Raw genomic sequence first — 12,465 nt, 5'->3', positions numbered from 1 at the left:
GCTCCAGAGAGGGGAACAAAAGGAGCATCTCTCGTGAAAGCCTTCTAGAGAGATCCTTTAGTTCATTTAGAGCCACTGAGAGCACAGGTCCTCATTGATATAGTCTGTGGCGACAGTAAGTATGGAGAGAAACAAAACAAGAAAGGGCATAAACAAGGCCTTGCTTTGTCAACACCTATGAAAACTGAAAGAAAGAATAAAAACACAAGAATAAAAGGAAAAGTGCTATCAAATATGACTTTTATTAAAAGCGATTTGCAGAAATTGCCCAGTAGTTTAGTGTTTCTGAAATGGTCCACTGATCAATGTCCACACTGCAGCCTTGAGCTCCTGGTTCCTCAGGCTGTAGATCAGGGGGTTCAGGGCTGGAGGCACCACCGAGTACAGAACTGACAGGGCCAGATCCAGGGATGGGGAGGACATGGAGGGGGGCTTGAAGTAGTTAAAGGCTGCAGTGCTGACAAAGAGGGAGACCACAGCCAAGTGAGGGAGGCAGGTGGAAAAGACTTTTTGCCGTCCCTGCTCAGAGGGGATCCTCAGCACGGCCCTGAAGATCTGCACATAGGAGAAAACAATGAACACAAAACAGCCAAAAGCTAAACAGACACTAACCACATTAATTCCAAATTCCCTGAAGAAGGAGTGTGAGCAAGAGAGCTTGAGGATCTGGGGAACTTCACAGAAGAACAGGTCCAGGACATTGCCATGGCACAGGGGAAGTGAAAATGTATTGGCAGTTTGCAGCAGAGCAGTGAGAAAGGCACTGGCCCAGGCAGCTGCTGCCATGTGGGCACAAGTTCTGCTGCCCAGGAGGGTCCCGTAGTGCAGGGGTTTGCAGATGGACACGTAGCGGTCGTAGCACATGATGGTCAGAAGTGTAAGCTCTGCTGAAAGGAAGAAGACAATCAGAAACAACTGTGCTACACATCCTGCATAGGAGATATGGTTGGTGTCCCAGAGGGAATTGTGCATGGCTTTGGGGACAGTGGTGAGGATGGAGCCCAGGTCGGTGAGGGCCAGGTGGAGCAGGTAGAAGAACATGGGGCTGTGCAGGTGGTGGCCACAGGCCACGGCGCTGATGACGAGGCCGTTGCCCAGGAGGGCAGCCAGGGAGATGCCCAGGAAGAGGCAGAAGTGCAGGAGCTGCAGCTGCCTCGTGTCTGCCAATGGCAGCAGGAGGAAGTGGCTGATGGAGCTGCTGTTGGACATTTCTTCACTCTGGTCATGGTGGGCTGTTGAAACAAAACAGTGACAAGCTGGGACCAACTTCTTTGAGTCAATCCTTTGCTATTTTCTTACACATTCACTAGTAATTACTTTGCTGTCTTTGGGCAAATTTCACTTACCTTTCTTATATTTTTGAGCTCCAGTTTTTCCTGATCAGTAACCGCCCCTTACTTTAAAGGATCAGCAATCCACTTCTTCAGCAGTGGTCTCAGTCTGAACACCAGGATGCCCAAAGGAAACACAGAGCTTCCTGTGGCCCAGTGCAGTCAGACATTCTGGTCCACACACAGGAGCCCTTTGATCTTTTCACCTCCCTTTTTTTCAGGGTGATCAAACTTCAAAAGTGCTTGAATTATAAACTGGGCTTTTTGAATACTCCAGTTTGAAAGACATTCCCTTCAAACCCTTCTCTGTTTCCCTGTGCAGCTGGACAGGAAGGGATATCAAGGGCTGCTCTTGTTCTCTGCTGCCTGGACTTGGTTCTACTGGGAGCTGTTTCTCCCTATCCAAGCCTTGTCCCTGCCAGTGCTCCCAGAGCCCAGCCCAGCCCTGGGGGCTCAGCTCTGCCCTGCACACCCCTCCCAGCACAGGCCACTGCCCAGGGACGTCTCCTTGGCACCAGGGCCTTAAGGGCAGCTCAGACAAACTGAGATGCTGCAAGCCAAGGTGCTGCTGGTGCTGTCTATAGGTAGAGGAGGGTGAGGAGGCACTTTCTGAGGAAGCTCTGAGGCAGGTCTGCTGATTCCCAGGGTGACAGTGCAGGAGTATCAGTGACACAGACAACCCTGACAGCCCCTTTCCCTTTCCTTTAGGAGAAATCTGAGAGTAGCCCTGGCCATGCAGCACCATCTCCACAGCAGGAGGAATCTGCCCTGATGGGGGTTGCTCCTTCCACCTCCAACTCTTACCCACAGTCCATGGGAGCTCCCAGGCAGGCTGAGAGATGCCTCTGGCAGGTGGCACATCCCCTGGCCTGGCCAAGAGCCCTCAGGGCTGCAGCACCTGCTCTGCACCACAGCCCTGGGCACCCCTGGCTGCAGCCCCAGCCTCAGCCCCTGCAGCCATCCCTGGCAGCAGGAGCCTTCCTGCCCTGTCCCTCTGACGGTGCCCAGGGCAGCCCCTGTGCTCTGGAGCACATCCTCCCCCAAAGCAGAAAGGGCAGCAGAGCCATCCTTACAGTGCTGTCAGTCCAGTCCTGGGTCAGCTTTAGGAGATCCCTGCAGCCACAGACTGACTGTGTCAGAAGGGGTGAAGATTTATCCATGAATAATCTCAGAATTGTCAATGGCTGTGAAGATTTCTCCATGAATGAGTTCAGAATTATCCTTCCAGCAGCTTTCAGCTTCTGTCGGTCTAACTTTTCTCAGATCCTGCAGACAGTGCTCTCAGCCCTGCTGGGCTGGGAGAGAAGCTGCTCCTGAGGAGAAATGTCTTTTTGAAGCTCTTCTTGTTTGCCAGGAGCTTCCTCTTCTCTAGGAGCCCAACCCAGCTCAGCAGCACAGACACAGAATGAAGACTTTAATGAGCTTCTTGGGGCTGTGGTATTGTCTACATCAGACTCAGTTCCTCAGAGAGTGTTCAAAAAACTTCTCAATACTCAAAGTCAGATAAGAAATTTCAAAGTTTCTTGAAGTTTTAATAAGTCCCATTGAGAAATTGTCCCCAGGTTCCAGTTAAAGCAGAACACTGCAGGCAGTGATGACAGGTGGGGACAAACAAGCCAAAGGTGTCTCTGATGCTGACCAAACCTGGATGTGTTTCAGGAATGCCAAGGGCCAAGGCCCGAGCTCCAGGCCCTGCCAAGGCACATCCTGTCCCTCCCTCAGTGCTCAGGGCTCTTCCCAGGCCACTGGGATGTGGGGATGTGCAATGCCAAGGGCAGCACCATGGGGCGGCCCCTGCCAGGCTGCTGAGCAGGGCCAAGGAGGCAATGAGGCCCCAGGGCTGCAAGGGTCACTTGTCTCCTGCTGATGGCTCAGGCCCAGGCCCAGCAGCCATGGCCCAAGTGCTGCAGGAGTTGGCTGTGTCAGGGCCTTGCAGCTGCTGCCCATCCCTGTGCCCTGTGCAGCCCAGGCTGTCCTACAGTGTCCATACCCTGCGCCTCTGTCCCTGCAGGCTGTCGTCATCCCCCGGCTGCCCCACCTGGCTGGGCCCTTCCTTTGCTGACAGCTCTGCCTCCTGCCTGCCTCTGCAAAGCCTTGATTCCAAAATGTTTGATTCCATTTTTACCATGCATGTGAATCTGTAGCACTGGGACAACTCATGCAGGGCCTGCTGTCTCAGTGAGGATGGTTGGAAGACAAGAAGAAGTCATCTGGCTCAAGAGTGCAGGGATAGATAAAACAAGGACTGAATCTGGAAAGTTTTGGTATGTTTTATTGAATTGGGTATAATTTAATATGCATTTAGCATCTGTATATAAGTGATACACTTGGAAAATCATGTGTTAACATAAGATAGGAGTTGGGAGTTATCCCATGTTGGACCTCAGCACTGTATTAATGATGCCGTGCCCTGGGAGACAAATTCCTCTCTTCTTGTGCCCAGTCTGGACCTGCCCAGGTGATGTGTGTGGCATTAGTTCTTTCTCAGGCTGTTTTATACACTGAAGGAGAGCTCCACTCTCTCTGAAACGCCCCTTCAAGCCCTACCAGACTAGTCCTATTCTGTTCTCAGTCTTCACTCCATTGAGCCCAGGGCCCTCAGTCTCTATGGGTCATTTGCTTGAGGCCTCCAGATCATATCTTTGGAGATTTTTGTGTCCTTTCAATGTCTTATCAGATTAAAATATTTTGGTTATAGTCCAGGAAACACAAATATTTTTATTGGCCTGTAGTGACAGAGGAAGGAGTATCACCTTTAAAATGGTTAAGAATAAATTTAGGTTTGCTATAAGAAAGAAATATTTTATGATGAGGTTGACAAGATGGAAACAGGTTGTCTGTAGAAGCGAATGTCTCATCCCAAGAAATGTTCAAGGTCAGGAGCTTTGACCATCTGTTGCAGTGGTAGTTGTACCTTCCCCACAGCAAGGGAGCTTCAGTACACGATATTTTAGAGCCGTCCTAATTTTGAAAAGACACAATAAAAATTAATTTGAGGAAAGTTCTGACACCTCCTCATGAAGGACTCACCAAGGGTGTCATTGGCAGAGATTTCCAGCATGACCTTGACAGCTGAGCATGGGGGGTTCTGCATCGAGGTCTGAGACTCACAATGGAAATCCACAAAGGGCATTTGGGGAATGTGCAAGATTTCCCATGGGATGTCTAAGAAAGGACCCCAGGAAGGGAGAGGATGGGGGATCAAGGTGGTTTACTGGGAGGTGATGCTCAGTGCCCATCCCTGGCCATGCCCCACAGCTGATCCCCACAGCCTGTGGCATTTTCCTAAACCCTCCATTGCCAAGAACTGTCTTGGACAAGGCAGCTCTCTCTGCTCTGGGTACCGAGGGATGTCCCAGTGCCAGATACTGGAGTGGGGACCACAAACCATCAGTTCCTGTGTCCTTTGGGGGCCCAGGCACTGGTGAGACTGGTGTGTGTGCACACAGCACTGGTGTGTGTGGGGCTGGGTGTGACCACCAGGGAACATCAAACCAGAGCAGCCAGAGAGCAGCAGAGGCCTGGGAGCTGCTGTGGGAGATCAGCTCCTGCAGGGATCCACATGGTCTGGGTGTCTGTGCAGCTCTGCATCTCATCCTGCCATGGCAGAGCACACAAACAGCCCCTCCTTGTGTCCCTTTCTCCACTGACTGTGCTTTGGCCTGGCCTGGAAACCTTCCGAGGTCCCTCCCAGGAGGAGTCGCTGTGCATTTCCCTCCCCCATGGCTCTGCCCTTCCTGATCCAGCAGCTGTGGGGCAGCAGAGCTGGGGCAGTGCAGGGACAGGGCTGGCTCTGACAGGGCTGTTGTGGGTTAGGAATGGTGCTCTCCAATTTACTACTCCCACTACAAAGACCATGTGTCTCCCCAGATTTATATTCCCACCATCATCCCCCACACCACAGGGCCTTTCTCTGCCTGGGCCTGCTTGATCTCAGCCCACATTTCACACTCAGGGATAACCTGGAGATGGTGTCCATAGTTAAATCCACCCCTTGCTCACCAGCCCATCTGGAGGTTGTATCTCTGCCCTGATGACATGAGGTGTCCTGGGCCCATCGAGCCAGAAATAACTCACCCTTTTGTGGCCAGTCCAGACCCACCTGAGACACTTTAATCCTGGCAGCTCCATCCCCCTGTCCATTGTTGTGCTGCTCTTCAGTGCCCAACTCTTGGGTACATGAGCATCCACAGGAGGGACATCGTGAGCCAACTTCTCCCATGGGCAGAGATGTCTTGTGTGGGAAATAACAGTGGTCAGAAAATAGATTTTTAGGCTTCAGGCAGTCACTTGAGGCTGTGTTCCACTCTGGCCTGGGAAATCATAGGAAGGAATCCAAACAATCCTTGCAGATATCCCTTTTCATGACACCTGGTGTTTTTCTAATTCATGGTTTACTTGTAAGAAACAATCGAGAGGTGTTTTTCCAAATGACCAATCATATTCACTGTACCAAAACACTGTATAAAAGAGTCTATCTTTCAATAAACCTTTCGCTATAATGCCCTCCAAAGAAACTGGAGTTTACCTGTTGTTATTTGAGCCATCTGGAATATTAAGTTTTCCTGTCAGCTGTGGGCAGAGCTGTGTAAGTGTATGTGACCCTGGCCTGGTGCAGGCTGGGGGAAGGCAAAGGGCCCTTGTCCGAGCTGTGTGCAGAGGAATCCTCAGGGCCCCAGGCCGGGGCTGCTCAGCGGCCGGTGGGTTGTGGTGAGTGGCGGCAGCTGTTGACGCTTCCCTTGGAGCGTCTCCAGGCAGGGAATGTTGGGGGCTGCCAGCGCTGGGGTGTCCCAGAGCCAGTGGAACATTGGAAGGTTGGGGCTGCCCTGCTCCTGGCGCAGGCAGCAGAGCTCTGTCAGCCCCTGGAGAGGACAGCCAGGGCTGTGCAAAGGTGAGAATGGCAGAAGGGGCTGAGCTGAGAGGGAGCCAGAGGGATGATGGAGTCCAGGCACTGGGGGCCTGGGCATCCCTGGCAGGGGTGTGCCAAGGCTCCTGGAGCTGGGGAAGCCTCGGGGCTCTGAGCATTCCCTGGGGAGCCTGGTCAGAGCCCAGCCCGGCCTGCAGGGGAAGGAGCTTTTGCTGCTCTTGATTTATTAAAAAACTATGGACATTGATCTAATACCAATATCCAACTATGACGGACAAAGACTCTCTAACAGTTTAAAGTTAGAAAGTGTATGTTTATTACAACGCCGGGCAGCGTGCGGGATCGCTCCCAAAAACACACACGCAATTTACAGATCATCACAGGGTCTTTTATCTACAGGAGTATTGAATACACAAACTACAAATGCATATTCATAGCTCTGATACCTCCCATTCCCTGCTTCGTATGGTAATTAGCCCAAAAAGCCATCAAGCATGCGTAGTTTGTTCTTTGAAATGGGTCGGTGGTCTTTTTAATGGGGTGGAGTCCCAAAATGATGAAGTAAGATTGTCTTCCTCAACTCTGACTTTTTAACCTTTAGTGTTTGTGACAGCTAAATCCTGTTTTTCCCAGGACTGTTTGATTTATGATTGTATTGTGTTCATGGAGTCTATTGATTATTCAGGATGCAAAAGCCTAGTTTGACAGCTCCTCTGATTTATCAGTTCCTTCCAAGGATTATCGGTTCCTTCAGTCTGGCTTCTGTTAGCAAAAGGGAAGTCCTAGCTACATTATCTCAGCACTATCTATTTTGACTACAGTCTTTAATTCTTCTACATCCATGCCTCACATTGACTTCCTTCTTCTCACCCAAGGACATGGGTGTGAAGAGTTTGAAGGCATGTGTTGTATGAATGTCTGACCACTCTCAATCAAACTACAAGCAACCTCCACAGCTAAAGAGCAACATGGGAAAACTTACAGTTGTTAAAAATCCTTTTGATAAATGGGTCAATTCATGGGGTTTTGCTGGTTGGATCAAAGACTTAGTCCATGTTAGTATTATACTTTTTATCATTATTGTAGTTATTTTAGTTATTGTGCCTTGTTTATTAGTGTGTATGCGACAAATAACTAGCCATGCTTTTGAGTCAGTCTGGGTAGCTCAAAAAGAAAAAGGGGGAATCGTAGCAGAATTTCTCAGAGAATGAGGGCATGATTTATATTTGGAGTGAGGTTTGAGCTACCCCAGCCTGGGCCCCAGATTCAGGCCTGTGAAGCCTGTGGCGCAGTTAGAAATTATGTTAAGGTATCAGTGAGGGACAGTGGTTTTTCTACGTATTAATAGGTACAGTTATTAATGTGAACACTTTAACCACATTAAGAATGAAATAAACAATGTCTGTTTGCATTTTTCCTTATGCTGTATGCCAATGAGAAAATATTTGTAACTGTAAACTATATTGAAGTGTATGTAATCTGTCATTTTAGACAGGATAAACGGAGAACGTATGTTAACCATATTGTTTTGGATCTGCATTGCTCTGCCCAGCTTCCCATGTTTTTAAGGGGTTCTCTGCTTTCGCACTTCCTCCCACTTTTGTTCTCATCTTAAAAAAAGCATCAGCTGTAACAACATCTCATAGTCTAAGGTCCCAGCTGGTGGCCATCTCATGCCCTTTTCTAGCCTGTAAAGTGGCCACCATTGTGTACAAAACTTAATGAGGGCTTTTTTGTTTTCTGTACCACTGTAACCTAGCAGTTCCTTCCAGTGTGTCAGGATACATCCTAAAGGAGTAGTTTTAGAGACCTCTTTGGTCTGATTAGTTCCCATTGTTTCTTTATTTTATTCCAGGTCTTTTACCTTAATTGGAAAAATCTCTGGGTATAAAAAGTTGAGCACATTTAGTCCTAATTATTTTTACTGGGTTCCCAAAAATATTAAAAACTCTCTTTCCAATAACTCAAACAATCTACTGCTGCCTTTCCTCACAACCAGTTGCCACTCAAAAGCCCTTAACAAAACTAGCACTCTACACCAATTCCTATTATCTCATTTTTTGTGTCGTCTTGCTTCCACCCAAACATCACTTCACGCTTTCTCACCGTCCTTTCCCAATTTTCTTCCCACACAACCCACTGCTCGGGTACTGAGTGTGACCTCCCATAAACCAACTATAAAATTTTCAGTTCACAATCATCTCAATTAGAGCACTGTCCCCACTGGCCCTGGGCACACTCTCTGTGCTGATTTGCAGAAGAGCAATAGTATTGTCCTGCACAAATCCTACACTGCAGTAGTACCCACACAATGCCAACTTCTAGATGCACCAGGGGCTGCAGAAAAAAAAATTTCTAAATTCTCTACTGCACCTTGCTCCCAGTCCAAAGCTACTTAGTTGCCAGCAGAGATCCCATATAATCCACCTAAATATACCCTTTCCTTTCCTCTGTCTAACCAACAATTAGCCAAGTTCATGAATTCCCAGAGATCAAGTCCAGACTACTGAGCTAAAGGGATCCCTTCTACTCATCTGGCCAGATTTAAACATAGACAAATCACCAGCCATAATAATTCCCATATAAAAGACACCCCTGTTATAACTCTAAGAATCCGCAAACACAACCTCTCTGTCTCAAATTCCAAAAATCACAACTAAGACACTACAAAAAGGGCCTTTACTCCCTTTTGCCAAACTTGCACTGTTCCTTTGTCCTTTCCTAATCTTCTTCAAAAACATCCATGTCCCAAATCCCAGAAACTAAACAACTCTTCTCACAAACTACATTTACTATTTCACACTCAGCATGTGCTGCTTCCCAGTTATAATATCATGGCAGCTTTGGAATGCACCTGGGGCAGGCAGGTCTTCATTTGTAGGACACACAGTACCACCTCCTCTCACACTCCTTACAGCAAAGAAAAACCCAAACTAGATGCCAGTCTAGTTTCCAAAGAAAAATTGTCAGGCTACATACAAAACAAGGAATTACTCCCTCTCGTCCCCACCACAACGAGTTCCTAAGTCCTCCCTCAATCAAGGGAGATTCCCAATCAAAAGCCAAATTATTAGTAGTTCAGCTGGAGTATAATCCTCCACAAAACCTCCTTTCTGTCCATCTGTCCTCTCATCACATCAAGACCCAGTCCCCCGTCACATTCAAAATATCATCCAGTTCAAGCTGAAAGAATTAAAAAGGGCCTGGCTAGACAGCTGGACCCTGTTAGCTCAGGCTCGAGCTTCAACTGCCACTTTCAACAGAACAAATCAGAAAACACAGACACAAGCAGATAGTAGCTAAGAGTTTGCTGCAATTATAACTTTTGACACAAGATGTCAGGATGACCTCAAAAATATACTGCAACTCTTAAAGCCACGGCCACTCTCACACAAACTGCCTAACTTCACCAAGCCATAGTCTAAAAAGCATTCACTACTCCACAAATCCAGTGGAAAAAACTTACAAAAATACTATACTGGAACAGTGTCTCCAATTCTACAAGGAGGGAACTGTTTAAACTCAAGCACCGAGTGTCACAGCAAATGCCATCCTTGTTGCCTCCCGGGTTTGGGACTGTTTAAGCCCAAACACCAGGTTGTTACAGCAAATACCATCTGCCGTAACCAGAAGTACACACACACCACAGTCACAGTGAGGAGAGGTGTCTCTTTACAAAGGAATAAAATATTCACACAGCATGCAGTGCTATTCAGGGCTTTAGGCATTCACACCACTCACTTCATTCATTCCCGGCCGTGTCAGTCGCCTGAAGACGGAACCGCGGGTCAGAACAGCTCAAGTGCTTCGTACCCAGGGTAGGTCTCAACAAGTACTTCCCCAGTCACTCTCAGAGTCAGGACACACTTAAAATGACTACACCTGATAAAATAACAACCATAAACAAGGACTTGCCCCAAACTGTTAGCCAATTTGCCCCAAACCACTAGCGAGCCCTTTACAGCTTGACAAAACTCTGTGCTGTAAACCAAATCCTGCTGTAGCTCACTAGCAGAATACATGGGCTCGAGCTGAGTATAGGACATCTTCCATGACTTACCAACAGCCTCCTGGCCACACGTACACCTTATAGGCCACAATTTTCAATTTCTGAACAGACCGTTTTGTCCAGAGTTCTGGCAGTCCTTGTCTGTCCCCAATGAACAATTGGGGAGCAGAGCCCTCTCTCCAGGAAGATCCCTGGGGGTACCCCATAGGGTCCATGACCTGAACTGCTCTCACAGCTGAACAGAACCCAGTCCTGCTGTGGTCACTCATTGATTTGCATAAAATCGATAAGATCATAGACAAAAAGACTCTCTAACTAGTTAAAGTCAGAAAGTTGTGTGCTTTATTCAACTTTGGGGGGCATGGGAGTAGCCTGCTAAAGGCATGTGCCCCAATCACAAAACTCTAGCCCTCTATTTATTTACAAAAGTCTTATTCATTCAATTACTCAAAATGCCTATTTATAGGCCTAATCCTAGCACTGCCTATCCCCTCATCATATTAAAATTAGCCTAAAGTCCTTTTACACCTGCCTGATTCTTCTCTCAAATTGGACCAGTGGTCTTTGAAATGCTTCAGTGGTCTTGAAGGATGAAGTCAGAGATGTCTTCCTCAAGGTGACCTTTTTACTTTCATCTTGTTGGCAGGCTACATGAGTTCTTGGGCACTGTCCAAGGGATCCTGCTGGGTTCCAATAAGTTTCTGTGTCCAGGTGCAGTCATGGTTTATTCCATTATCTCAACGGTCCATCTATCTTATTACCTTCTACAAACACAACTAAAATGAGCAAGTAATATATTACCTATGCTCTAGCTTAAGTATCTAATAATGATGAATACTTCCCCTTCATCTCTACTCTTCTACTTAAATCCCAATCAACATAAATTGCTTCTCTCCCTTAGCTAAATTCTTAACTCATTAATTTCTTAACTCAAGGCACTGCAGGACACTGCAGACAATTCCTGAAGCACTTGGAGGATGATCCAGCTCCCTAAGGGATGTTCTCATGCTGCCAGCTCAGGAACTGAAATGGGAAGTGGGGTCAGAGAGGAAAGAGCAAACAGGAATGGGTAGAAGGAAGAAATCTGGACTAGGAAAAGGAAAGAAAGTAAAGGTAAAGAAAAGCAAATACTCAGGGCAGTTTGGGGGTGGCTGTCAGGCAGCCCTGGCTCTGAGCAACAACATCTGCAGTGGGAAAGGAAACTCACAGGTCATGGGAACAAACTTTTTGTGTGACCTCAGAGGCCACAACAAACCTGAGTGGTTTCCCTCCTGTCCCCCAGCCCTTCCTGGCCCCAGGGGCTGATGGCATTTGTACTCCCTCAGGTGCATCTCCCCACACCAACACCATGGGGGTGCTCAGGCCTGCTCTGGGCACTGCAAACAGGGGCTCCTGAGCCAGTGCTGCCCTGTCTGTGCCTGCAAGGATCCTGCACCTGTGTGAGCTGGGGGAGAGGCCAGGGCTGCACAGGGGGAATGTTGTTGGCAGGTGCATAAGGACGCTCTGGGACGCTGCCCTGGGGTGTCCAGCGCAGTGGAGATGGATCAGTCCCTGCTCTGCTGCTCCTTCCCATCTCCCTCAGGGCCCTTGCCGAGCCCCAGCCATGCTGTTTGTCCCCAGCCTGCCCAGGGCCACCCTGGGGCTGCTCATGGGGCTTTTCTGTGCTAAACATTGGCCTGGGCGTGTTCTGGAGAGAGCCTGGGCAAGGAGCCTGGAGCCCCCAGGCCCTGCCCTGAGGCGTCAGCGCTGCCCCAGCAGTGCCCATGGCCTGTCCCTGCTGCAGCCCCGGCACTGCCACCCCCAGCCCTGTGCCCAGCCCCGAGAGCCCTCAGGCCCTACAGCAACACCAGGGCCAGGAGGGCAGCGGGGCAGGGCCACGGGAGCAGCACTGGCAACACCAAGGGCTGCTGGTGCTGGGCACAGCTGCTGTGCCAGCCCTGATCTGCCCCAGCTCTGCACACAGACATTGCTGCTGCAGTCCCAGAAAACGGAACAAAAATGGGGATCTCTGGTGAAAACTCTGCGTGGAGATCCTTTAATTAATTTAAAGTTCCTGAGAGCACAGCTCAACATTGACACCGTCTGAGGCCACAGAAAACATGGAAAGAAATGAAACAAGAAAGGGCACAAACAAGGACCTTGCTTTGTCAACATCATTGAAAACTAAAACAAAGGAAAGAAAAACCTTCTGACCAAACCAACGAGGGCTATCAAAGATGCCGTTTATTACAAGTGATTTGCAGAAATTGGCAACCCGT

General features: G+C 48.6%; 1 protein-coding gene across 1 annotated transcript; it reads right to left on the bottom strand.

The window, feature by feature from the left end:
• Positions 1-276: 276 nt before the first annotated feature.
• LOC310920758 (olfactory receptor 14J1-like) lies at positions 277-1,209 on the bottom strand (the record flags this gene model as incomplete). The annotated part of the gene is made up of 1 exon (XM_083880814.1): positions 277-1,209. One exon carries the CDS (start codon positions 1,207-1,209, stop codon positions 277-279), a length of 933 nt encoding a protein of 310 aa, XP_083736940.1.
• Positions 1,210-12,465: the final 11,256 nt, after the last annotated feature.

The sequence above is a fragment of the Zosterops lateralis genome (assembly GCF_965231275.1).
Source record: "Zosterops lateralis genome assembly, chromosome: 31".
NCBI lineage: Eukaryota > Metazoa > Chordata > Aves > Passeriformes > Zosteropidae > Zosterops > Zosterops lateralis.
This window is presented reverse-complemented; position numbering and strand designations above follow the sequence as displayed.